General features: G+C 45.6%; 2 protein-coding genes across 8 annotated transcripts in view; both read right to left on the bottom strand.

Annotated features, from left to right (window-relative positions):
* MAPRE1 (microtubule associated protein RP/EB family member 1) overlaps positions 1–14,425 on the bottom strand; it is a 31,965-nt gene extending 17,540 nt beyond the window's left edge. The window contains exons 1-2 of one of the 3 annotated variants that reach the window (XM_045981410.1): positions 14,342–14,425; positions 8,566–8,689 (exon numbers count right to left, since the gene is read on the bottom strand). In XM_045981410.1, coding sequence (XP_045837366.1) covers positions 8,566–8,686 — 121 coding nt within the window. In that variant the 5' untranslated portion in view covers positions 8,687–8,689; positions 14,342–14,425. Of the gene's footprint in view, positions 1–8,565; positions 8,690–13,787; positions 14,011–14,040; positions 14,060–14,341 lie in introns of those variants that run through there. The other 2 variants (XM_045981409.1, XM_045981411.1) reach the window with 2 other exon arrangements.
* Positions 14,426–20,134: 5,709 nt separating this feature from the next.
* Positions 20,135–24,779, bottom strand: part of DNMT3B (DNA methyltransferase 3 beta) — a 41,166-nt gene continuing 36,521 nt past the window's right edge. For 2 of the 5 annotated variants that reach the window (XM_045981783.1, XM_045981784.1), the window contains 3 exons: positions 24,159–24,228; positions 23,282–23,400; positions 20,135–21,697 (listed from right to left, as the gene is read on the bottom strand). In XM_045981783.1, the coding sequence (XP_045837739.1) occupies positions 21,556–21,697; positions 23,282–23,400; positions 24,159–24,228 (331 nt within the window). In that variant the 3' untranslated portion in view covers positions 20,135–21,555. Of the gene's footprint in view, positions 21,698–23,281; positions 23,401–24,158; positions 24,229–24,779 lie in introns of those variants that run through there. The other 3 variants (XM_045981785.1, XM_045981786.1, XM_045981787.1) reach the window with 2 other exon arrangements.

The raw sequence follows: 24,779 nt of genomic DNA, 5'->3' as shown, positions 1-24,779 counted from the left end.
AAGAACTATCATAGTTCTTTATTTTAGAGTTGGAAGAATCCTTAGAGCCATTATAAATTCAAAAATGGAGGACAAAAAACTGTGGCCCAAGACCACAGGGGCCAGAGACTAAAGCTTAGGACCAGATCCCAAGTATCCTGCCCTCCCTGTCCACTGCTCTTTTCCACAGTGTCACGACATCCTCTTACAATACCCTCCAGTTGAATAAAGAAGCATCTCCTGGATGGGGGAAAAATAAATGCCATGCTGCAACTTGCTGAAACAGATGATACATAAAGAAAAACTAAGACCTCATTAAAAATGGACAAAGCAAGTGGGACAATTCACAAAAGAAATATAAATGGCGAATAAACACATGGGCGTGGGGATTCAGCCTAAGAAAGTAATTAAAGAAGAATAGGGCAAGGATTCACTTATGAAACTGCCTATGTAACTTTATTCACAAGAGTAAGAAACAACCTTTACATCCAACAGTAGAAGCGATCAATCAGCACACCAGCTGCCTGAGAGAATATTATTACAAGCATTCAAAATACATTTTCTTAATTTGGGCGGAAACTCAAGATTTAATATTGAAAGAAAAAGATACAAAACATACCTATAAAATATCTACTGTTATATAACAGTAACCATTCTAATAAATATGTATGCATGAAAAAATAATGGTATCAGGTTAAAACATATGAAATTACTGTTTTATAGGTCAAAAATGACTGAATAGCGGCCATCTCTGGGGGGTAGCACTGAATGCATTGTGCTTTTTAAATATTCAATTATGTACTACAGGAAATATTACTATTACTTTTTTAACTTTTTATGTAAACTCTACACCCAACATGGGGCTTGAACTCACCACCCCAAGATTAAGAGTCACGCTCCACTGAGTGAGCCAGCCAGGTACCCCAGTAAATATTACTTTTCTAATCAGAACACACAAAAAAGAAGGTAAATGTTTAAAAGAAAAAAATCTAGCCTCTCCTTTTCACAAAAGGGCTAAAAACAGGGGCGCCTGGGTGGCTCAGTGGTTTAAGCCGCTGCCTTCGGCTCAGGTCATGATCTCAGGGTCCTGGGATCGAGTCCCACATCGGGTTCTCTGCTCGGCAGGGAGCCTGCTTCCCTCTCACTCTCTCTGCCTGCCTCTCTGCCTACTTATGATCTCTCTCTGTCAAATAAATAAATAAAATCTTTAAAAAAAAAAAAAAAAAAGGGCTAAAAACACCTAGCCTACAAATGTCCCAACTGGGTACAGAACAGGTTAAAAACAGGCTGGCCTTCCAATGTTTCTTAAGAAAGGTTGGCAACACAAGCGGGGTCCCTCTCAGATAGCTGCTGACCCAATGACCTGTGGCAGAACAGGCCCACATAATCTGTGGCCTGAGGATGCAGACAGACTTATGTCACTGTGTCAACTACCAAATCTCACCAGCTGCTGTGGCTTCACCCTAGCAAGGTCTGTGCTCCAAGCAGAGAACACAAAACATGGCGACACCTGCTCCGAAAGCTTGCACTATCTCAAGTGCACAGGCTCTCAACCCTTTCAGGTCCAGAGACCCCTGGAGAATTAGATGAAAACTGTAGCCAACATTCTGCAGAAGAGATGCTTCCCTGTAAGGAGACTCCACTTGGGGGTGCCTGGGTGGCTCAGTGGGTTAAAGCCTCTGCCTCTGGCTCAGGTCATGATTCCAGGGTCCCGGGATCGAGCCCTGCATCTGGCTTTCTGCTCAGTGGGGAGCCTGCTTCTCTCTCTCTCTCTCTCTCTCTCTCTCTCTCTCTCTGCCTACTTGTGATCTCTGTTGTCAAATAATAATAAAAAAAAGTCTATCAAAAAAAAAAAAAAAGACTCCACGTGAAAACCTACCAAAGTCCCAACATAACACACAGGAAACACATGGACTACTAAACATAATGTTCAGACCTTAGGGAATAGGTGAGGCTGGAGTCATCTTTTTTTAAGATTTTTTATTTATTTATTTGACAGACAGAGATCACAAGTAGGCAGAGAGGCAGGCAGAGAGAAAGGAAGGGAAGCAGGCTCCCTGCCGAGCCAAGAGCGCCCCATGGCTGAGTCATCTTAAAGGATGAATAAAACTGGAAACAGAGGGCTATGAGGAGTTATTAGTGCAGACATTAAAAATCAGCCTCAGGAGTGCCTGGGTGGCTCAGTGAGTTAAGTGTCTGTCTTCGGCTCAGGTCATGATCTCGGGGTCCTGGGAGAGAGTCCCACCTCGGGATCTCTGCTCAGCAGGGAGCTTGCTTCCCCTCTCTCTTTCTGCCTGCCTCTCTGCCTACTTGTGATCTCTGTCAAATAAAGAAATAAAATCCTTAAAAAAAAGTCAGCTTCAAGATATTTTAACATGGGGGCACCTGGGAGGCTCAGTGGGTTAAAGCCTCTGCCTTCAGCTCAGGTCGTGATCCCAGGGTCGGGATCGAGACCCCGCGTCGGGCTCTCTGCTTCACAGGAGCCTGCTTCCTCCTCTCTCTCTGCCTGCCTCTCTGCCTACTTGTGATCTGTCAAATAAATAAATAAAATCTTTAAAAAAAAAAAGATATTTTAACATGGAAAAAATAATACTATTTTAATTTTATTCACCTATTTATTTTTAAAGATTTTATTTACTTATTTGACAAAGAGATAAAAAGAGAGAGCTCAAGTAGGCAGAGTGGTAGGCAGAGAGAGAGAGAGAGAAGCAGGCTCTCTGCTGAGTGGGGAGCCCAATGCGGGGCTCAATCCCAGGACCCTAAGATCATGACCCGAGCCGAAGGCGGCCACTTAACTCACTGAGCCTCCCAGGTACCCCAATACCATTTTAATTTTAAAAGCAGGAAACAGGAATGCCTGGGTGGCTCAGTTGGTTAAGCGTCTGTCTTCAACTCAGGCCATGATCCCAGAATCCTGGGATTGAGTCCCACATCCAGCTCCTTGCTCAGCAAGGAGCCTCCTCCCTCTGCCTGCCGCTCCCCCTGCTGTGTTCTCTCTGTGAACAAATAAATAAAAATCTTTTTAAATAAATAAATAAAAGCAAAGCAGGAAACAAAACTGTCCAGCACATATGTGCTTGTTACTTAGTGTAAGAGTTTGTAAGAGCAACAGACCAGAAAGAAACCAAATGTCCGTTGATAGGGGACTGCTTCAAGAAAATTAGAATCTAAACAGCCAAAAAAGAAAGAAAAGTGGCATCTAATAAACTACCAATATGAAACATCCTCTGGAATATATAGTGTGATTAAACATGCTACCATCAGTGTAGAAAAGGGGGGAAGAGAGCACAAAATATGGAGATTTTTTTTTTTTAATATTTTATTTATTTATTTGACAGAGAGAGATCACAAGTAGACAGAGAGGCAGGCAGAGAGAGAGAGAGGGAAGCAGGCTCCCCGCCGAGCAGAGAGCCCAATGCGGGACTCGATCCCAGGACCCTGAGATCATGACCTGAGCCGAAGGCAGTGGCTTAACCCACTGAGCCACCCAGGCGCCCCTGGAGAGATGTTTTTGTTTGTACCTATACGCTCTCTCTGGAGCAGGAAACTGGGTGGCTAGTTGACAGGGTTAAGGAAGACACTTCTTACTGTTTATCTTTTTGTTTATTTTGAATTTTAAACCACTTTGGGACCTTCAGTTAGTTCAAAATATTAAAAAAAAAACAACTGTATAAAGTGTGTCAATTATGTTTAATAATTATAACTAAATACTGAAAGTACAGCTACAATAAATGACCCTGGGCAAGTTGTTGAACCTCACTATGCCTCAGTTTCTCCATGTAAAAAATAGGGATGACAGTCCTTACCTTCCAGGTTATATATGAAGAGCACTTTGGAAAGCACCTGGTCTATGGTAAGTGCTGAATAAATAAAGCCAAACTAGAGGGAAAAATATATCTAAAAGATTACAACTACCACAAACTTGTAATATTACAGCAGATTACGATTTCTTCTTAATATGTTTCGTAAGACGTAACAGCTTATGATTAGAAGTTTCTTGTATTTTGTTTTGTTTTAATTAAGGCAAAGAAAAACCAAGGAGGTACTTGAAGAGTCAGGCAAAAAAGCTGGAAGAAATCCTTCCTTGACCAGAGGAGTGACCCAATAAAAATGTTCTCTAAGAAAGGCTGCAGACCACTGTGGTGCTAAAGAGTGGGAGCAGGGGAACCGACTGGGGGAACCCAGAGGGAACCCGTACCTGGTGAGGAGCCCACTACAGCAGCAGTGAGCAAATGGAGAAAGGGCTAGATCCAGAACACCCATCAGAAGACCGTATGGAACCTGGTGAATTAGTCTCTTTCGAGACCTGCAACACTGGAAAAATGGTGGCATCATAGCCCAAAGTGGTGTCTGTAAAAGAGAGCTAACTCGAGGAGAAAACGAAGTAGAGGAAGCCCGATGAGGGACATGGTGACGCTCAGAGCAGCATAAGCAAGATTGACAAGCCATTTTAGAGAAACTCAAGGGCTCCTACAAGATGAGAAATAAGGAAATCTAGCATTTGCCACAGAGTATCTGCACACTACGCACGTCTCCTAATCCATGCAGCACAGAACTATGGAGTCCAGGCTAGAGCGGAGAAGACAAGAAGAAAAGGAGCCGAAAACACTCAGTGAGGGCCATTCTACAGGTTCAAAGAACCATGCTGGGCCCTTGGAAACATGCAAAGGTCCTGAACATGAAACAGAAGTGAGGAAAAACAGGACTGGTTGACAAAAAACAACCAGCATCCCCTTTCTGATGCAAGTAATCCCTCACCCAAATCATTCTCAGTGATCAGAACTTTTTCCTTGATGACTATCTTTCCAAAATACTTGATGACTAGCTCGCAAACACAAGGAGACTATGGAATGGAAATGAATCTCGAAACAACCTACCAACGAAGACAGAAAGTTATCCTCGCCTTACCTAACAAGAGCCAAGCAAAGACTTATTTCACTGTTGGGGCAGGTGGGGCCGGGCAGGGTGGGGTCACAATGCTGACAAACCTCAGCCATTCCATAGGCAACCAGCACATTAACCGTGTAAGACCTCAGAGCTTCACACTCCCAAGAGAAAAACCTATTCCTACCCTTCAAGGCTTGGGGTTCGTAGAAAATTCTAGTCAGCTCGATCCTCTGCTCATCAGAGGTAAGACTGGGAGGGACCAGCAGCGTTAAAGGCTGCTGGGATTCTGCTTAGTCCTCAGAAAATGCAAGGGTCTCAGGAACCTCATTTACTCTAGGACTCCGATGCCCCAGCAGCAGGCCTTCCACAGGGACACTGTGTCTGCAGCTCATCCTGTTTGGCCTCACACTGAAAACTGAGACCTAGTTTTCTAAATATCAAAGTGAAACACCATGCAACCATCTACATACTTTGAGAGAAGTCGTATATAGCTCTCAGAGGAAAACTAGCTATGAATGAACAGTTTGCTTACAAATCACAGTGTCCTGCACTTAGCGCTTTCTGCTATGGAAAAGCACTTTATCCAGGGTAAGAAAAATGGCAGGTAGGTTGCAAAGTTGAAATTCTTCACAGGGATTTTCAATGAGACAATATCATTGCAATTAATTATATGTAATTGCCATTTGTTTAGCTCTCTTCCAAATGCTTCTTTTAAAAAGATACATCATGAAAAAAAAGATATAACATGTATGCAGCAGACAGAGTGTATATTCTGTGGTCAGAACGATCTGGGTTCAAAACCAGGCTCTGCAATGCATAAGCTGTGCCCCACAGACAGTCTCATTTGTAAAATGAGCATATGCACACTCCCTTGAGAGATCTACACTCACATCCAGGGTCTGGCACAGACTCTGTATCTGAGAGCTATTTTTACAGGTGGGCCTGGTTCAACTACCCCAGTTTACAAATGAGGAACTAGAACATTAAAGGAGTTGTCCAAAATCACACAGCTCAGAGCACACTGAAGCCTCTTCACACCCAGTTCTGACTACCACAACAGCTCCCTCTCTGAAGGAGGTAAATCTGGAGCCAGATCATATTGTACCACTTATCTACACATGAAAAGACATCCAGCGGCACCCAGGTGGCTCAGTTGGTTAGCATCCAACTCCTGATTTCCACTTAGGTCATGATCTCAGTATTGTGAGATCGAGTCCCGCAAGGAATCTGCTCAAGATTCTCTCTCTCCCCTTCTGCCCCTCTCCCACCCACACCTGCATGCTCTCTCCCTTTCTCTCTCTAAAAATAAACAAATCTTTAAAAGAAGAAATCTAAATTAAGGAAAATAAATTTCCGACTATATTTAAGGAAAAAGGTAAATTTTAGGGAGAAATTCCTGGTGAAAAAGCTGGCCCTGATGAAAACTGGGATGACCTCATCCCCACATTAGTCAGAAAACACGGGACAAGCAAGTGCTTTAAGAGCCTCAAACAAAAGGGGATGTGATGATGGGACTGAGGAAACAAACAGAAACTGGGGGGGAAGACAGCACAGGTCTAAGACTAACCACCTGGGCCTATGCTAACCTGTGCCTGCCACAACTAAAGTAACGAGTGAGAGACTAGCATGACTCATGCACACCATCTTTTCACTACCCAACTTCCTAAAGAGCCTCCCCCAACCATCTGCAAAATGGAGATTAACCTTCACAGAGGATGGAACAAGACGAGCAAATGAAACTAAGAGCAAGATTGGGATCCAGCTATAAAATAAGGAAGAACAGAAGTGAATTCATTTTATTTAATATAAATGAAAGCAGTTAACTGCATTTATTAATTTGAGAGCGAACAAGCACACACAAGCAGGGGAAGGGCAGAAGGAGAGAGAGAGACACTCTCAAGCAGACTCCCCACCACAGCACCTCCCATGACCCTGAGATCATGACCTGAGACGAAATTATGAGTCAGACACGCAACAACTGAGCCACCCGGAAACCCCAAAACCAATGGGGGCACCTGGCTAGCTCAGTTGGTGGAGCATGCACTCTTGACCATGGGGTTGAAAGTTCAGGCCCCACTATGGATACAGAGATTAATTAAAAATAAAATCATAAATAAAATCATTCATAAATACATACATAAATCCAAATGGCACCGATAAAGGAAAAGTCTGACCCCTGCCGAGCAGAGCATGGGGAATGAAGAACCTCGGCTCCTGATTTGAACAAAGGTTCGAGTCTCAATTCTGTTCTTGGTTCTATAACCCAGGACTTGTTACTCAGTTTTTCTAAGCCCAGTGCCTCATCTGTAAACTGGGGTTAATAAACATCTCTACCTCGTGGGAGATATAGTGAGAACTGCATGAAGAGATATTGGGAAAGCATTTACATGACCCTGGCACATAAGTGTTCAATCAAATGACTATTGTTGTTACATCCGGTAATAATTCTAATTCTCTCCCACAAATACGGTAAGAACTGAAGTAGCAGCAACATATACATCTCATCCTTCTGGCATATTCTTAACTCCACCTCTATCTGGTAGACTCAGTTTTGGCAATCCCAACACAATCCTTATCATGTGAGGACAGTCAAGGGCAATCAGCAGAACCCACAAAGATGAGACAGGAAGTCTTTAGAGGAAGTAGAAACCAATAACATCTTCACAAAAAATAATTACCAAGAGCCTAGAGTTCATAGCCTCTGATCTAGTAATTCTATTTCTAGAAATCACTATGGTAAAATTAGAAGCCACCTAAATGTTCCCAAATCAGAAACATATTAACTCCAGAATACCATAGAAATAGCACAAGGCCATTAAAAACAAGTTATTTTTATGATAGTGAATAACACTAGAGAATATCCACAATATAGTCAAGTGAAAAAAACCTGGAACATACACAAATATATACGTGCATAGAAAAGTAAAGAAAACAGTCCAACAGCAGTTTTCTCTGAATAATGGAACTAACGGCATTTTTTATTTTCTTCTTTCTAGTTTTTTAAATGTCAATTAGCATACACAGGAGGGGTGCCTGGGTGGCTCAGTCGTTAAGCCTCTACCTTTGGCTCAGATCATGATCCCAAGGTCCTGGGAAAGAGCCCGTGTAGGGCTCCCTGCTCAGCGGGAAGCCTGCTTCTCCCTCTCCCACTCCCCCTGCTTGTGTTCCCTCTCCCTCTCTCGCTGTGTCTCTTGTCAAACAAATAAATAAATTCTTTACCAAAAAAAAGTATACACGGGGGAGGAAAAAAGTTTCTATTCTTGTCTTAAATCATTACCTCTCTGTAACATCTTTGTTAAGCAACAGTCCAATAAAATTGTGGCTGAAATGGCATTTGCCTGACTTTGGTGTTGTACTACTTGGGAATAAGACATGCTACTGATAAAACTAATATAAACTAGAACAGTTACAAATGTCATCTTCGAAGGAAGCATTTCAAATCTGGATGCCCAAGGGTGCAGATGGAGAAGCTGGGCTAAACGGCAGGCCTCGGAATGTCAAGATGGTGGCAAAGAAGCACATTCTCCCTCAGCACAGTTCCTTCTAGAAGTGGAACTGGGGCAGGGCTGAAAGGAAGAAACAGGGCAGCCCGGACACAGAACCTGAACCTGTGGCTTCTGAGGTCAGATACAGGCCTGTACATTCCTTAAGGACCTGCAGGCTTTCCCGGAGAAATAGTCTAGTGTAGATTTCTCTTACCTGAGCACAACTGTTCGATCTTCGTCAGATTCAGCTGCAGAGACTCATTGATCCAGGCCAGCATGTCATGTCGACTTAGGTTATCACTGGTGACTGATGTTGAATATACGTTCACTGCCATCTTCTACAGCATGGGAGGAAAAGAGGAGGGCTTACATTATTAGGTGCGCAAGGGAGAGCAAGCACTTCCTGAAGAATCAGTCACCCAGAGCAGACCTGTAGTAGATTCCAATTTTTAAGCCTTGCATTCTTCCCCAAGAGGTCAAATCAGACACTAGGATTCCAGCCATGAACTTGGACTGCCACACATAAGCATGACCCTAAATGAACTGCCCAACCCCTACCAGCCTAAAAGTTAGGCCCCATTCTAATGTCCTTAGTATTAAATTTTAAGGAAACAGAAACACTAAGTAAAGAGATGACTGACTGAATGCTCAATGAAGGGGGTGCTGGGTGGCTCAGTTGGTTAGGCACCTGTCTTCGGCTCAGGTCATCCTGGGATGGATGAAGCCCCATATAGGGCTCCTTGCTTAGCAGAGATCCTGCTTCTCCCTCTGAGCCTACCCCCCTGCTCATGCTCTCTCTCTCTCCCATGCACTCTCTCTTGCACTCATAAATAAAACCTTAAAAAAAAAAATGCTCTATGAAGGAAGCTGATGCACAAACAACATTCTCTGTTCAGAAAACTTATCCATTAATATCAAAATATTCACAGCAGTTTCCTTCAGATGGTGGGCCTTTATTAATTCCTCTTCATACTTTTCGTTGTTTTCCAACTTTTCTTTAAAGACTTTAAATACCCACTTTTCATAAGCAAAATAGTAAATAAGCTTTTCAAAAAACTGCGTACTACAAACTTGGTGGGAAATGACCTTACAGTGAAGGCTCCTTGGTCCCAATACTCTCCTCAACCACCGGGGGACAGGAAGATGCCTGAGGAGCTTCACAGATACTTGTCATTTACTCTGCCAACTCCCTACAAGGCTCACCTCGTTCTCCTCACTTTACATATGAGGAAAAAGAGGCTCAACCTAGAAGCCCTGGGAACTGGCAGCCAAACCTGCCTAGCCCTGCAAGACACATTCTTTCCCTGCCACTAGCAAATGCTGCCCCTCACTGTTCTGCTAGGCTTATTTTTTTTTTTCTTAAGATTTTATTTATGTATTTGACAGAGAGACACAACAGCGAGAGAGGGAACACAAGAGGGGGAGTGGAAGAGGGAGAACAGGCCTCTCACCAGGGAGCACAATACAGGGCTCGATCCCAGGACCCTGGGATCATGACCTGAGCTGAAAGCAGACACCTAACACTGAGCCACCCAGGCACCCCACAGGCTTTCAAATTCAAAACAACAAATACAGAGAAACAAAATAACTTAAAATGCTATATTATGCCACAATCATCTTCATTCAGTCAACAAATGTTTACAAAGCACTGTTCTAGAGCCAAGGAAACACATAAGCAAGAGGGACAAGTTGCCTGTCCACAGGTAGTTCATGTTCTAGTAGTGAAGTCTGACATGGACCAAATACAGCAACAAATGTCATTTCATATCAAGCATTTAGAAAATGGGGGTGGTGGGTAAAGTGGTCAGCAGCCACATGGAGATGTTGTAACCCAATAAGCAAGAGGGAGGCACAGAAGGAGGAACAGGAATGGGAAAAGAAGAAGCCAGATCATGTCAGGACTTGGCCAGCCATTGTAAGGAGTTTCAATTTTATTCTGTAATTGTTAAGAAACCCATTGTGGGGATTTAAAACTCTCCTTTAAGTCTGTGAAGGAGTTCAGGACACCCACCCCCCACACCCAAACATGCAACTTTGGCAAGTGGATTATTTTGAGCTGCGGGCACTGGAGACCCTGTTGAGCCAAAAAACTTTTGTCCCTCTGGCAACCACATAGAAGAATCAACTGGGGGTCGTTCCCAGAATAAGGGATATTAGCAGAGATAAATTTTATCTAAGTGATCCACCTGTATGGGAGAGCAAACATCTAACTGCGAAACACCTACTCCTATCGCTGTGAAATGCATTCCTTTCCTCTGAAATCCCAGACCCCTACCTGCTTCTTCTGAGAGTAACATACAGACCTCATTTTGCCTGTCTTAGGCATTCCCTGTACATACACCTATTAAGTTTTATTTTCTCCTATTAATGTGTCTCATGTCAATTCGATTCTCAGTGCAGCTAGAAGAACCTTGGAGAATTCCCAAGAACCTTGGGAATTCTTCCCCAACATATTTGAAAAAGCACCCCAACTGCTGGTAAAAGACAGTGGGAAAGGAAAACTCAACCAATGATGGAAGGGCAGGTTGATTCAGACCTAATGAAATCCCTGGTCAGTTACCATGAGGACACACAACTAACTATAAAAGCACCAGATTTCACAGTGACCTTGACACGTAACAATTTCCCTCATTTCCTGAGACACCAATATTACCAGTGGAGGCGGGAGGTAAAAACTCAAGAGCAAACTTGGAGCCATCATGAGAGCCCATGCTCTCCTATGGCACTTCTTTCCATCCACCTAGTGCCTAGTGTATGAATTGATCTTCCCACACCAGTCTCCTCATGTCTCATTGAGTCATACAGTTAAAGAATGTCAGTGCTGGAAGAGACAGAGATCTACCCAACCAATCCCCTTTTTATAAGCGGGGTGACTGAGAGCTGGCAAGATAAATAATTTATCAGGTCTGTGCCCTCACATCCCACATTTGCCCATCACTTGGCACAGTTCCTCGCACAGTGAGCACTCAGTAAATGCTATTTGTTTTCAGGTTGGCAGGACACTATCAAAGACAGAAAACTGTATCTATAAATGCTTTTTTCAGAAAGCAAACCATCAACACTCTTACATTTTTAAACTCCGATGATAAAAACATTTTTTTTAAAAGATTTTATTTATTTGACAGAGAAGTCACAAGTAGGCAGAGAGGCAGACAGAGGGGGAGGGGGAAGCAGGCTCCCCGCTGAGCAGAGAGCCCAATGTGGAGCTTGATCCCAGGACCCTGACTGAGATCATGACCTGAGCTGAACAAAGGCAGAGGCTTAACCCACTGAGCCACCCAGGTGCCCCGATAAAACCATTTTATACAAGAAACCCAACACAATTTAATTTCTGACTCCACTGGGAAATTAATTCCAGTTCCCACAGCACTTCATTCAAACCTCTACAATAGGCATTATCACACTGGATTGTCATTATCTCTCATTTCTGAATCATTCCCAGACTAGATTTGAGCCAGGAGGCAATCTGCTCTATGGAAAAGACCTGAGGATTTCAAGCCAAGAAGACCTCGGTTTGAGTGTGAAGCTGTCACTCTTTTGCTATGACTCTGGGCAAGTTACTCAACTTCAGTATACCTTAGTTATCTCAAGAGTTAATGCCACCTATCTAAAAACTACGAGGAGAAGTTTAAATGAGATAAGGGACATAAAATACTTGGCATGGTATCTGACACACAACAGGTACGAAACAAACAAGATCCAGGGTAGGAAGGGACCTAGTCCCACTCATCCTCCTGCCTCCAGTGCCAAAAACAGTGCCCAAGACCTGCCACCATCTCTCATCCAGATCCACTGCAGCAGCCTTCATGTTAGTCTCACTGCTTTAATCTGTCCCTACATAGCAACCACAGCAAATTTCTTGAATCACAAATCAGATCAAGTGTCTCCCCTATTGAAAATCCAAAATGAATGAATAAATGAAATGCATACTGTGTGCAAAATATTATTATCAGGTACCAAGGAGCGACACATCCAAACAAAAAACAGTCCCAAGCTAAGTACTTATAAACTGTTTTGGTGACATTCATACATACACTGGCTATTGTATGGGTCATGCTACCATAAAATTAAGCAGCTGGTTCAGCCACGTGTGTCTCCTGACCACACCCCAGCTCAGAAAATGTTAATGGCCTTTCATCATTATATAATTTAAAACTCTTTCATCAGCAGTACCTTAATACCTGGTCCCATGTGCTCCACAAACTCTGCAGCCACTAAATACATGGGGTTAGGCACCCTGTGGATATGCAATAAATATCTACTGACTCAACCAATTAATTGGCTCTTCCAGGCAGTCAAAACAGTCTAGTCCTCAGAGCTACAGCTACAGCTAGCTACAGCTTACTCTTCCTCCTTAAGGATTTCATTACTTGGCCTCAATGGAAACTCCACAACCACTGTTCAAGCCTCACCTTTAAAAGGCTCCATGATCCAGAGTTCAACTGCCTTGAAAAAGCTCTCTTACCTCCCCAGGTATTTCTCCTCCTTCAGCAGTTCTCCTAGCATGTTCTCAAACCCATTCTGACTGGATGCTGGCTGAGGGGCACCCTATTACTTTCAAGGCACCATAATGAGCCCTATGGAAAGAGAGGGAGGGAGGGAAGGAAGTAGGTACCGCCAGAAAACTGCCATGTGACCCAGAGTAAATGCCTCACCTTTCTGGATCACAAATGGCTCACCTGTAAAAGATGAACAACATATTCTGCACAAAGGGGTGGTAAGGATTAAATGAGAATTTAAGCGAAAACACTTCAGTGAAAAGCACATCATGTCTTAAGCTTCTCTTTGTGCCAGAAATCATGCTAGGCACTCTGACACAGCACTACCAAGGGCACACTGGTAGGAAACACACTAGCTCTCTGGGAGACAGCATAATATAGAGGATGAAAGCCTGGACTCATGATCACAGATGTGGCTTCAGGCAACTGCTGGACAGCATAAAGTAAACTGCTTGACTTTTCGGAGTCTCAATCCCTCAACTGTAAAATGAGGATAGAATCTCAGAGATCGTGTGGTATTAAATGATACAATGCCACATCAAGCACTTAACACAATGCCTAGCACACAGCAAGTGCCCAATTAGCCAAGAGCTGCTATTATTATCTTACAACACCCCAACAGGTAAGTGAATGCTAGGCCTGGGGTACCTTCCCTTCAACAGGCCTCAGGATACTCATCCTCTAAATGGGGGGAGGCCAAACTGTCTTTAAGAACCTCAGGGCAGCTGTGAAGCAGGGACTGGAAAAGCACTGTTCGTATCACCCTGTTACATTGTCTTCATAGTAATTATATGAAATTATCTTGTTCATATATTCATTTCCTTAGTCCCTATCTGCCTCAACACCATAGTGCAGACGCCTGGAGAGCAGGCCTTTGCTCAATACAGCGCCCAACACATGCTCAGTGAAGAAAGGAAGGAGACCATTGAGCTCTTACTTTTTGCCACGTGCTGTGACACGAGCTTTCCGCAGACAGTCTTATCGTTGTCCCCGTCTTATAGATGAGGAAACTGAGGCTGAAAGTTTCAAGCACCTGCCCAAGGTGGCACAGCAGGGAATGGAACCACGGTCTGAATTCAAAACCGAACTCTTGATTATCAGGCGACACCGCCCCCTACAGTGGGGGTCGCCAGAGCTCCCAGCAGGACTCACTTGAACCACATACACCCCCCCACCCCAGCCCAACTAACCCGGAACCTCTCGCCACCGCTGTCCGAGTCCCACATCTAGGCCGCGTCCCAGAAGCCCCCACGCCGCCGAGGAGCAGCCCCCACTTCCGGCCCAAGGCCCCGCCCCTGGCAGAGCTGAGCGCGCGCCCCCAGCCCAGCCCGCGCGTCGGGTCACGGCCCCGCCCTTCCCCCCACCCTGCCCGATATGCACTGCCGTGGAGTGCGGCCCAGGCACCGCCCGCAGGGCCCGCCGGCGCCTGCCGGGCCCGAGGCCCACCCGGTCGTCCCCCGGCCGCCGCCCCATGCCCGCTAGCTGACTCACCGGCTCTCGGCAGGACCGCGTCCACTGCCCGTGCCCGGCTTCGGTTCCGTCTTCGTCTCGTTCAAACCGCCCGACCCCGCCCGCCCGCCCGCGCGATGACCTCACACGCACCCCCCCGTTACGCGCCGACGTACAGGCTCGTCATCGCACGCCGGCTCCTTTTATAGAGAGGGACTCAGGCGCGCTCCGGGGGCGGGGCCCGGTCAGTGATCGACGGCTGAGGTGCCCAAGGGGCGGGGCGCCGGCCTCCGTAACACCCAACCGCGTGGTCTGACAAAGCCAATGAGTTCCCGCCCCAGACCGGGTGTGACTCCGCCTAGATGGCGGGATCCAGTTTGGATCCTCCACCTCAGGAGCTAAAAGAATTGGTTTTCCAATGAATTTCTACAGAAGTGGGTTATGTGATAATAAAGATAATTGATAGGCACCCTGAGGAACGGCTTAAAAGTCACCTCAGAGATACATTCTGTGACCACTCTGTACTGACCCTGTAATCTCGTCATCCGTTTATTTTCCTCTTAGTACTTGTGAAATCTTGTTTGTTCATTTATGCCTTTACTGTCTGCCTTTCCTTAAGTTCCACAGAAGCGAGGATCTTCTAAGTCCGGTGTCCCAGTGCCTGACTTGCTGAAAGAATGAATTAAACCTACTTTACAGAAAAGGAAGCAGAGGCTCAGAGAGGTCAATTGACAGCATCACAGAAGATGACATTTTGAGCTGCGTTTTTGTCTAGATATCATTTATTCATGAAAATAAAACAAAGAAAAAAATAATAATAATTGAAAATAAATAAGTTTCCTATCTGGCAGGGGAGGCAGAGGACAAGACCAATGGCTCAAATCACTGTTTAGTCAAAAACCAGACTTGGTGCTAGTCAGGAGCTATGTGTGGCAAAGGTGACAGCACCTAACGCTGAATGAAATAGGGTCCTGGAAGCCTCCTTCTAGGTCAAGTCTTACCAATTAGTCACCGAAGTCTGCAGGGAGCTGGGGCAGGAACTGTTTATCGACTGGTTTGGAGGCATTTCAGTTTTTTAACCACCAGAACTACCAGTTGTCTCCCCCAAATGCAGCTCTCCAAGAGTACATCACAAGGACCCTGACCCTACCAAGCAGTTTGGGAAGGCTCCCAGGTGATACTTGCTCTAAAAGATGAAATGTTAACCTAGCAAAAGATTTGAAGTAGGAGGGACGCCTGGGTGACTCAGTCAGTTAACCGTCTGCCTTTGGCTCAGGTCATGCTCCTAAGGTACTGGGATCGAGTTTGCATGGGACTCCTTGCTCAGCAGGGAGCATGCTTCTCCCTCTGCCTGCCACTCCCTCCCCCCACCCCCGCCCTCCGCCCCATTGTGCTCTCTGACAAATTGATAAAATCTTAAAAAAAAAAAAGACTTGGAGTAGGAAAGGGCAAACCAGAGGATACAACAAAGAGCCCAGTAGCCTAACGATTACAGCAATAATGGTAATGTTGGCATCATAGGGTACTGACAGGAAGCATGGGTAATTGAGTAAAAACATTCACAAGTGCTGTGAAGCAAACGTGAATTACCTCCATTTTATACACAAGGACGTGAAGTTTCCAGCAGGCTAATTGAATTTCATAAGTAACAAAGCCAGCAGGTCTGGGTTCAAATCCCGACCCTGCTAAGAGAATCACATGAGATGTGTGTAATGGTCTTAGATGACTTCTAACACACTGTAGATGCTCAGTAAATGTCAGTGGTTCCTGAATCTCTTCTGATTAATGTTAGTATTTCATTAACTTCAATTAGTTGTCAGCATTATCTAAAGGCGACTTTGGTTGGCGGAGGGCATTAATGTGGAGGATGAGACAAGTCAAGAAGGGCTCCAAGTGGCAGGCTAGAGTTTGGACCCGATTCTGGGAACACAGGGCATTACCAAAGTATTCTGAGCAACCACCTCCAAAATAAAACTCGTTTCTCTCCCAGCTCTGCTCCCAAAGAGACGGGAAAGAGGCATGTGACCTGCTTAGAGTCTACTTTCCTCCCTCAGGAGGAGGGTAGTCAAGGTTATCTGGGTCAGATTCAGCCTGGACTGCAAAAGGGCAGAGAGTGATAAGAAAAAAAAAGTTTCTACCCAGAAAGACAAAGAGCTATGCGGACTTCAATAGTGTCTTTTAACCAACTGTGTTAACATGGACGTGATATCATTATCACAGATAGAAATTGTGAATCCCTTCTCCAAAAACAAAACAAAAACTAGGACTTCCAGGCCTAGGTTTTCCAAATGCATGACAAGTTTACTGAACAACAACAAAAAAAAAAATGGTATTGGGAGGTCTCAGGTGCCTTAGGGACCTCACAACCTCAAGAGGAAGAGAACTACGAATTTGTACTTAGAGTCTCTATATATGCACAGGGAAGGAGGACTCAGATTAGGGAATGGCTCCTAATCCTGCCTAGATGCAAAGAAGGCTTCCTGGAATAGGCGAGAACTGGAGGACTAGTCTGGCAAGAAGGCTGTTCCAGGAAGAGCATAGCATGAACAAAGACTCAGAGTGAGCAATCACCAGCTCCAGTAACACCAGCCTCTGTTTCCTTTCTGCAATGCTGAGACCGTAGGATGAACCCAAGCTCACAGAGCACAGGTGGTTATAAGGTCTGAAATACCAAGATCTATGCACAGCTCTGTTTGTACGTTTCACGACTAAGTTTTAAAAATAAAAATAACAAGTGCTGTGTGTGGTTCTGGAATGGATACCAGACCAGAGTTTTGCAGCAACTGGCAAAATCTAAATAAGGCCTATAGATTAGATAAGGAAGTTAAGTGACTGTTCATTTCCGGATACTGAAAAATGTACTGTGATTGTGTAAGAAAATGTTCTGGGTTTTTTAGGAAATACACACTGAAGGATTTAAGGGTAAAGAGACATCATCTCTGCAACTTACTCTTGAATGATTCAGACAAAAGCAATGTAGAGAGAGGATGACAAACACACGTGGCAAAATAGCATTTGAGGAATCTGGGTGATAGGTATTTTGGAATTCTTTGTACTGTTCTTGCAACTTTTCTGTATATCTGAAATTTTACATAAAAATTTAAAGGAATCGGTACAGTTAAACAGAAAGAAGGAAAGAAAAGTGTTAGAGGAGGTAGGCTGGAAGAAGGTAATTAGGGAAAGAAGCAGGGAAGGTAGGCAAATTGTAGGTAGGCAAATTGTACTCCGGGCTGCCAAGGGCAGCAGATAATTTCAAGCTCTAGCAAAACAAACAAAACACAAACACACACACCAAAAATAAACAGGTGCCGGTGGGACCAAGAAGAAATAACAGGTTACTGTGGCTTCACAGAACAGACTCCAACTCCTTCGCCTCTGGTTGTGTGGCCTTGGGTCAGTTATGGGACCTCTGTGAGTCTTAGTTCCCTTCTGGGTAATCAGAGCAATCAGGGCCTCACTTCAGGGTTGCTAGGAAGCTTCTCCAACAGTAACAAAGCAGCTGCCCTTTACCCAGCGCTTGCTATCCACAAGCACTCTCCCACATGCCTCACGTGCCTTGATCATTCGATCCACCATCACCCCTGCAAGGTTATCATCACCCGTCACACTTTGTCAAACTGAGGCACCCAGAGTACATGGAGCAACCCCAAGGTCACAAGTTAGGAGTGCGTGAAGACAGGGTAGACACCTGGTCACACTGCAGTGATCAAGAACCAGGTGCAGGGGGGGCGCCTGGGTGGCTCAGTGGGTTAAGCCGCTGCCTTCGGCTCAGGTCATGATCTCAGGGTCCTGGGATCGAGCCCCACATCGGGCTCTCTGCTCAGCAGGAAGCCTGCTTCCTCCTCTCTCTCTCTGCCTGCCTCTGCCTACTTGTGATCTCTCTCTGTGTGTCAAATAAATAAATAAAATCTTTAAAAAAAAAAAAAAAAAAAAAAAAAGAACCAGGTGCAGGGATTGAACAGTTGGCTGGAAAACCCGAGGGAATGAGGTCAGGTAAGAGACCCTGTCTAGTGGACACTTCCCCCACCACCAAACAGCTGTGAGCCAGTCCCTGCAAGATTTTGGTGGCAGATGCCAAAACCACCCCCACCTGCTCTCCCTAACAAGGACCAGAGGACCACAACACGATGTTGGGGGCAGGCAGTGAGGAACACACCAAATACTATTGTCACTACAGTTGGCGTCATCAAGCCCAGCTATTGGGAAACACCTGGGAGGTTACTGCCCTGCCCTTCCTTTTTAAGATTTTATTAAACACAAATAATTACTGGATGTCTCCACCACTACCAACACCCAGGCATTAACACCGTATTGACTAATATTGGCGTTTGCTATTACAATGCCATCCAGGACCCGTTAAGAGCTTACTGCATGCGCACATCATGCCCTTGAACCTTCACAGCAGCCCTAGGGAGAAAGGATTTATGGTACTTACCCTGGCTAGAACCCCAGGCAACTGGAAGACTGCTTCAAAGGGCCTACACATGACTGACACAAGGTCTAACTCCAATCCCAAGACCAGAACGTTCTTCACGTCCTCCCCTTGCCATTGTGCCTGGGATCATGCAGATCCAAACAGAACCCCCATCTTGCACAAACAGCTGCCCCTCCAAAGCCCGCCCCCAGCCTGCCACAGGCAGTCTGTCTGGACAGACTGGGCCAACCCAAGAGCCCCTCACCTGCAGGGGCAGCCCACCTGCGCCCTTGGGGTTTCGAGGCCGGGGCTGTTTATTTTGTCTCATCCTGTGCTGGTATTCTGTGCAGCATTGTATACAAGATGGATTAATAGGACAGCAGAGGCCCCTTGGGCCCCAACACCTCAGAGAAGTGCCAGGCCACTTGCTAATTGCAGAAGGTCTCACCATGGCAACTCACACGCAAAACTTCTCATCCACCTCTCCAACATTTACCTTAGTAAGCCACACAACTAGAGCCATGGCAGTGGCCAGGATGAGAGCCTTTCTTCCATTTAAAGGGACTGAGAGGCTCACACAGTTGCCACATGCAATTGATCCATTGCATGAGCATTCTTTCCCCCACAATTTTCCCTCCGCAGGCACCAGCTGACCAAAATGATTGGAGAGTCATGGGAATCTTCACTGGCTCCTGGTCCCTGACCAAAAAGCTAGATCTAGTGATGGGACTATGGTAGGATGGACTGCGGGGGATTGGGACACGAGGCTAACTGGACCAGGTAAAATGGGTACACACTCCAAAGAGCTGTGACCACAAGCAGTTAGGCTGGAATCATGGGACCCACCCAGCCAGTCCAGTTACTGGACGGAGACAGGACAACTTGGGAGCAAGGCAACCAGTTGCAAGGGCATCCAGAAGCATGAAGAACTGGAGAAAACAGCCCTGGGATTCTTGGGCCATCAACCATCTGGATCAGCTCCCCAAGTCAGGTGGCTGCCCCAAACCTTAAGCCTTTGTATGAACTCAAAAGCTCCAGTCCCTTGTTTTGAGAACCAAGGTTTAGAAACTGATTCACTAGCCCAGCAGTACAGAATTCTTGGGTTTTATACGAGACAATGAATCAATCAGAAACTCAAGTTGGGGCCCAGAAATCTCCACTTTATTAATGAGCCTTACAGAGGAAGTTGGTACACCGGAGTTTGGGGACCAGTGTTCTAGACCACTCCACGGGATCACACCGGTATTTCCTGCACTGTGCTTGCTGCAGAAAGCAAGCACCAACTTCAACTCCCACCTTTCCACTTCACCAGACCCTCCCCAACATCCCACCCATCTGAACTGGAAAGAAGGGACACCAGACTGTTAGAGAAATACTGATTTTAATTCAACATAAGGTAAACTCTAGGCATCTGACATCTTTCAGCCTAAAAATTAGCAAAACTGTTGAAACAAGGCACAATTTTCCCCCATACTTGTTATGTGGCTCCAGTTACAAAAAAAATTTATGAAAATGTTAAAAACATAAAAATATAAGTCTGTGATTTAAAAAAAAGTTATAAAAAATTCCCACAAAACCTGTCAATGTTGTTCCTGATTCTACAAAATAGCACCAGTAAGAAGAGTAAAAGTTGTTAAAAACCATTACGACAGCATTTCTGAAATGCAGCTTGCCCGACCTCCCATCCCCCACTAAAAACTTCTCATGGGATACAAAAGGACTTTAAAATCTCTGGAAGGAAGATCGAGCTTTTTAATTGCAGTTTTCCCCCTGCAATCTCTGAGATGAGGGGAAAGGGCGGGGAATGTGCTTCTGCCCCAGCTGTCACTGCTGCTCAGTTTAGGAAAAGGCTGAGGTTTCGGGGCATCCTACTTCTCACTTGGGGACCTGTGCCTGCAGAGTAGTCTGGAGGGTACATTCTGGGGGTGGAGGGAATGCCTTCTCTAAGGCTCCTCCTTTGCTCCCTTCACACGGGGCAGACAGAGGGAGAGGAGCAAAGCCATGCCTGTTGACACGGTACACAGCAGCAGATAACCCAGCACACCCCTTCCTGAGCAACCTGGAGGGTTCCATTGCAGTCACTTGGAGGGGATTTAGTGAAGGGTAGCTGTCCCCTTGGGTTTGTTGTTGGGGGGCGGGGGGGAGGAATAGCCCTGAATGTGATGATGAGGTCATCCCTGCTGACATCATCATCATTATGGAAAATACTCTACATGGACCCTGACAGCAGGTCCCAGTCCTTTATACTGAGGCCAAGGGAATGTGCTGGGTAAAATTCAAGACAGACAGGCATCCTTTCCTCTTCTGCTAGCCCTAGAGAAAAAACACACCCAGGGCCCTTAAAATGTCCCTCAGCTACATGTCTACCACTGCGTGCTCCTGGAAATAAGGAGCCACAGATGATTTATTAAAAAAAAAAAAAAAAAAAAAAAGCCTTACCAGTAACTGTCTCGGGTGATTTTTCAGCATTAACCTGAGTATTGGAGAGCTGTCGGCACTGTGGTTTTGGTACTTTAGCCGTTGTTTCTCTGAGCAGTAAACCCAGGAGGGAAAAAAAAGCCATCTTACTACCTACTTCAAGTTTTAAAAGTTTTCAGAGAAGACAAAATGAGCACCGTATTTGGCCGCTCCTAGCGGCTGGATCTGAATTGTGCACAAGGAGGTGGCAGCACCTTGGGCTCCCCCTGCCAGGAGGGGATCACGTGGCTCTGCTCCTGCCCAGGTTGTGTGGCGTGACCCCACAATGCTGAGCAGGGGAAGGGTAGAGCGTGGGCTGTACCTACTGGGTGCTGGCTCTACCCCACAAACCCCAGTGCTCCTGGGCTCAGGGTGCCTGGGAGGGCTATTCACAAGCAAAGTAGTCCTTCAGGGGGGCGAAGAGGTGTCGGATGACAGGCACACTCCAGGACCTCCCAAGCAGCTTCTGGCGGGCACCACGGCCCATGTTGGACACATCCGTGTAGTGTACAGGAAAGCCGAAGATCCTGGTGGGTGGGGTGATGGGCACCAGAATAAAAAAAGACAGGGAGTCAGAAGTGCCCCTTCCAGCATGCTTACTGCCTCAGGAGAGTCTCACAGGAACAGCATGGCACTGCTCCTTCTGCCCTGTATCCCATTCTTTCCATCAGGCCAACCAGGCCTTCCCGTGAGACCTCGTTGACCCTCAAGGTCAGATCAACCGGTTCTTCAGAACACAAATGACGGTGCCCTCACAGAGGGCATGGTTCCTCTAGGAGGATGCCTGCTGCGTGCATCCCCAAGCACTAGCACTGCGCTCCTGACACACAGCTGGTGCTCAGTGGACCTTTCCCATTTGAGTGAGTGAATGAATGAATGCCAAGGAAGCCAGACAGCAAGCAAGCAGACATGTACCTGCCTTCAAACCACAAGAGGAAAGGGAATTTCCTTGAGAAATAAGGACACTGGCAGAAATGATCATCAGATGCTCAGATAATTAATTTAAGAACACTGAAATGTCCTGCATTTTCTTTCCCTCTTAAAAGCCAGTTGTTAGATCAAGGGCCAAGCGGGACTTAATGGCAGATGGCAACCAAATATGCCAAGAGCTTCCTCTATGGGATTCTACCAGGCCTGTTAAGAGGCTTCAGATACATCAGTCAGAGGGGAAACCTCAGTCTTTCCCGGGGTTACAATCTAATAGGAAAAAGTACACAAATGGGCCAATGGCTGAATGGGTGTTAAGAAACACGCCAAAGATTTAACAACTTAGGTCTATACAGTGCCTGTAAGTGGGCACCCACTCCACTAGGCACCCCCGAGTATCACAGGGCCAGCCCAGCATGTAAGGCTTAGGTCTCAAAATACAGAATAACCCACAAGATGAATGTGCAAGGTTATCCAACATCTTCTTTCAATGAAACAGAAGTTAACTTTTTAGACTAAGGTAACTATTGTTAAAGATATAAAACCAGTTGCAGGACTGAAGTATCTGGAATGAAAATACTCTATCAAATCCTTTGAGACGCAGCAAAAAATGTGAAGCAGAATATGCATAGCCCTTTTTTCATTTCTAACAGTAAGAACAAAATAAACAGGAAAAACAGAAGGAAAAAAGAACTGAAATCCAACAGCTGGTTCTTTGAAGCAAAACAATTAAACTACCAACTTAGCCAAATAAATGGAAGAAGACAACACACTTTTTGGCTAAGTAGGAACCAGCTTTTAGACCAACAACCTGGCAGAGGGAATCTCCTAAGAAAAGGCCAATGGGAAAGTCAGTGGGCTTTTCTTTACCTGGTTCCTCATATGCCCTGGAGGCCCTGGACATGTAAAATGCCAGGGCAGCACAGCAGAAACAAAGATGGTGTGGTCTAATGACCTCATGTTTCAGATTCCTCACCACCACCACCACCCTTCTGCCATTTCTACCAGGAAACTCAGCACTAACACTGAAAAAGTTATTACTCCCAGCCCCACTAACATAGGTCAGTGAGACCATGCAGAATTAAGGCAAACACCTGCCCATTTATGCTGTGTGCCTTAACCACGAGTTCTTCCCCTTTCTCTCTGCCTGTGAGATCTCCCTCTTCACGTGCAGCCCTGCTCACCTTTCTAGCTCAGTGCACCACAAAACATCTTCTTTGCCATTCATGACAACAGGGAAAAGTTGGTTTTTCCCCTGTCTGATCGAGTTCGACTTGGTGGTTATTGTCTGTACTTTCTTTAACTGGAGAACAAAACGACATCATGGAGTGAGCACAGGATGGAGGGTCTAGGTCAAGTCAAAGCTCGTAAGCACCTAGGGAAGATGGAGGAGGGAGGGCAGGCCAGGGAAGACAGGGAGGCAGGCTCACAGAGGGAATGAGAAAGGGAGAGCTGGAAGCGAGAACATTCTGTGCTTCCCACGAACACCAAGAAGTTAATGAACAGGAAGGACCAGCCTCACAGAGAACAACAGATAAAAAAGTGACCATAACTGAGATCACATGGGGGCCAAGAAACACCAGTTATTCATCAGGCAGGATTAAGCAAAAGTTAAAAACCCACCCAGATTTTGAGGACTGCCACTGGATTTTGAATGAATGGAACCTGGCCCGATATAAACATAAGTTTATGGAGATCTTCATGTAATTATAACAGTACTCAATTTTTGTGGCAAAAGTAACATTACTCATTTGTTACTCGGAAGATGAGTTGCAGTTATCTGTGTCTCTACGAAGTTCTGCATCTGCAACTGGGAAGTCTAGTCAGCTTTTCTCATAGTGCTTATTTGTGTATCAAGAACCTCTCCTACTCTGCTTTAAGATGGGACAGAACAATTTGTGCCTCTGCTTTAAGATGGGACAGAACAATTAAATGGGGAAAGAGGCCCAACACCAGGGAACTGTGGGGAGGCAGGGTAGGAACAAACTGGACACCAAGGTCAAGTCCTCGCTTGGAGGTCACCAAGTGCATTTCCAGAGACCATTTGTTAGCACATCTTACCTTTGCTGTCCTATTGAACTCCAAGCAGTCCTGTAGCTCGAGTTTATCATTCTTTGATGCTATCACGGGCCTGGGGACATCCAAAACCCATTACTTTCTTCTACCAACTATAAGAGGCCTCGGCTAGCACTTCCCAAGGTGGGAATGAGTGAGGGACGAAGACTGCAAAATGTGCTCTGGCAGTGACCTGGTTATAATTACCTGGTAAGAAATGAGCCTGGCAAGAACACAAGACTATGTACCAAAGCCAGGGACAGACTAGCCCCTTGATGGGACAGCATAAAGTCCAGGAGGAAAAGCTCGCCCTTCTCAAATTTTAGTATTAGTCAGAGCCTTCCTGCAAAGAGAATAGGATGAAGGAAAGCACCCTAGGAGTCAGGAATCCCCACCAGTCTGGCCCCACTGCTCACTGAGTGACCCAAGCAAGCCAGGCTGCCTCTCTGGGCCTCAGGAGCTTGGATTAGGTCTTTGTGATCTACCTGCTGCTACCAGCACATGAAACCCGTGATCTGGTGGTTAATGGCTGATGAGGCAGCCTCTGGGCAATTTCAGGGCTGACAGGAGGTACAGGTAGGGACAGGAGATGGCTGATGATAATAATAATCCTTATCACTTTCACTA

Source organism: Meles meles, chromosome 16 (assembly GCF_922984935.1).
Source record: "Meles meles chromosome 16, mMelMel3.1 paternal haplotype, whole genome shotgun sequence".
In the NCBI taxonomy this organism is placed as follows: domain Eukaryota; kingdom Metazoa; phylum Chordata; class Mammalia; order Carnivora; family Mustelidae; genus Meles; species Meles meles.
The sequence above is the reverse complement of the archived record's forward strand: the minus strand, read 5'-3'. Positions and strand labels throughout refer to the sequence as shown.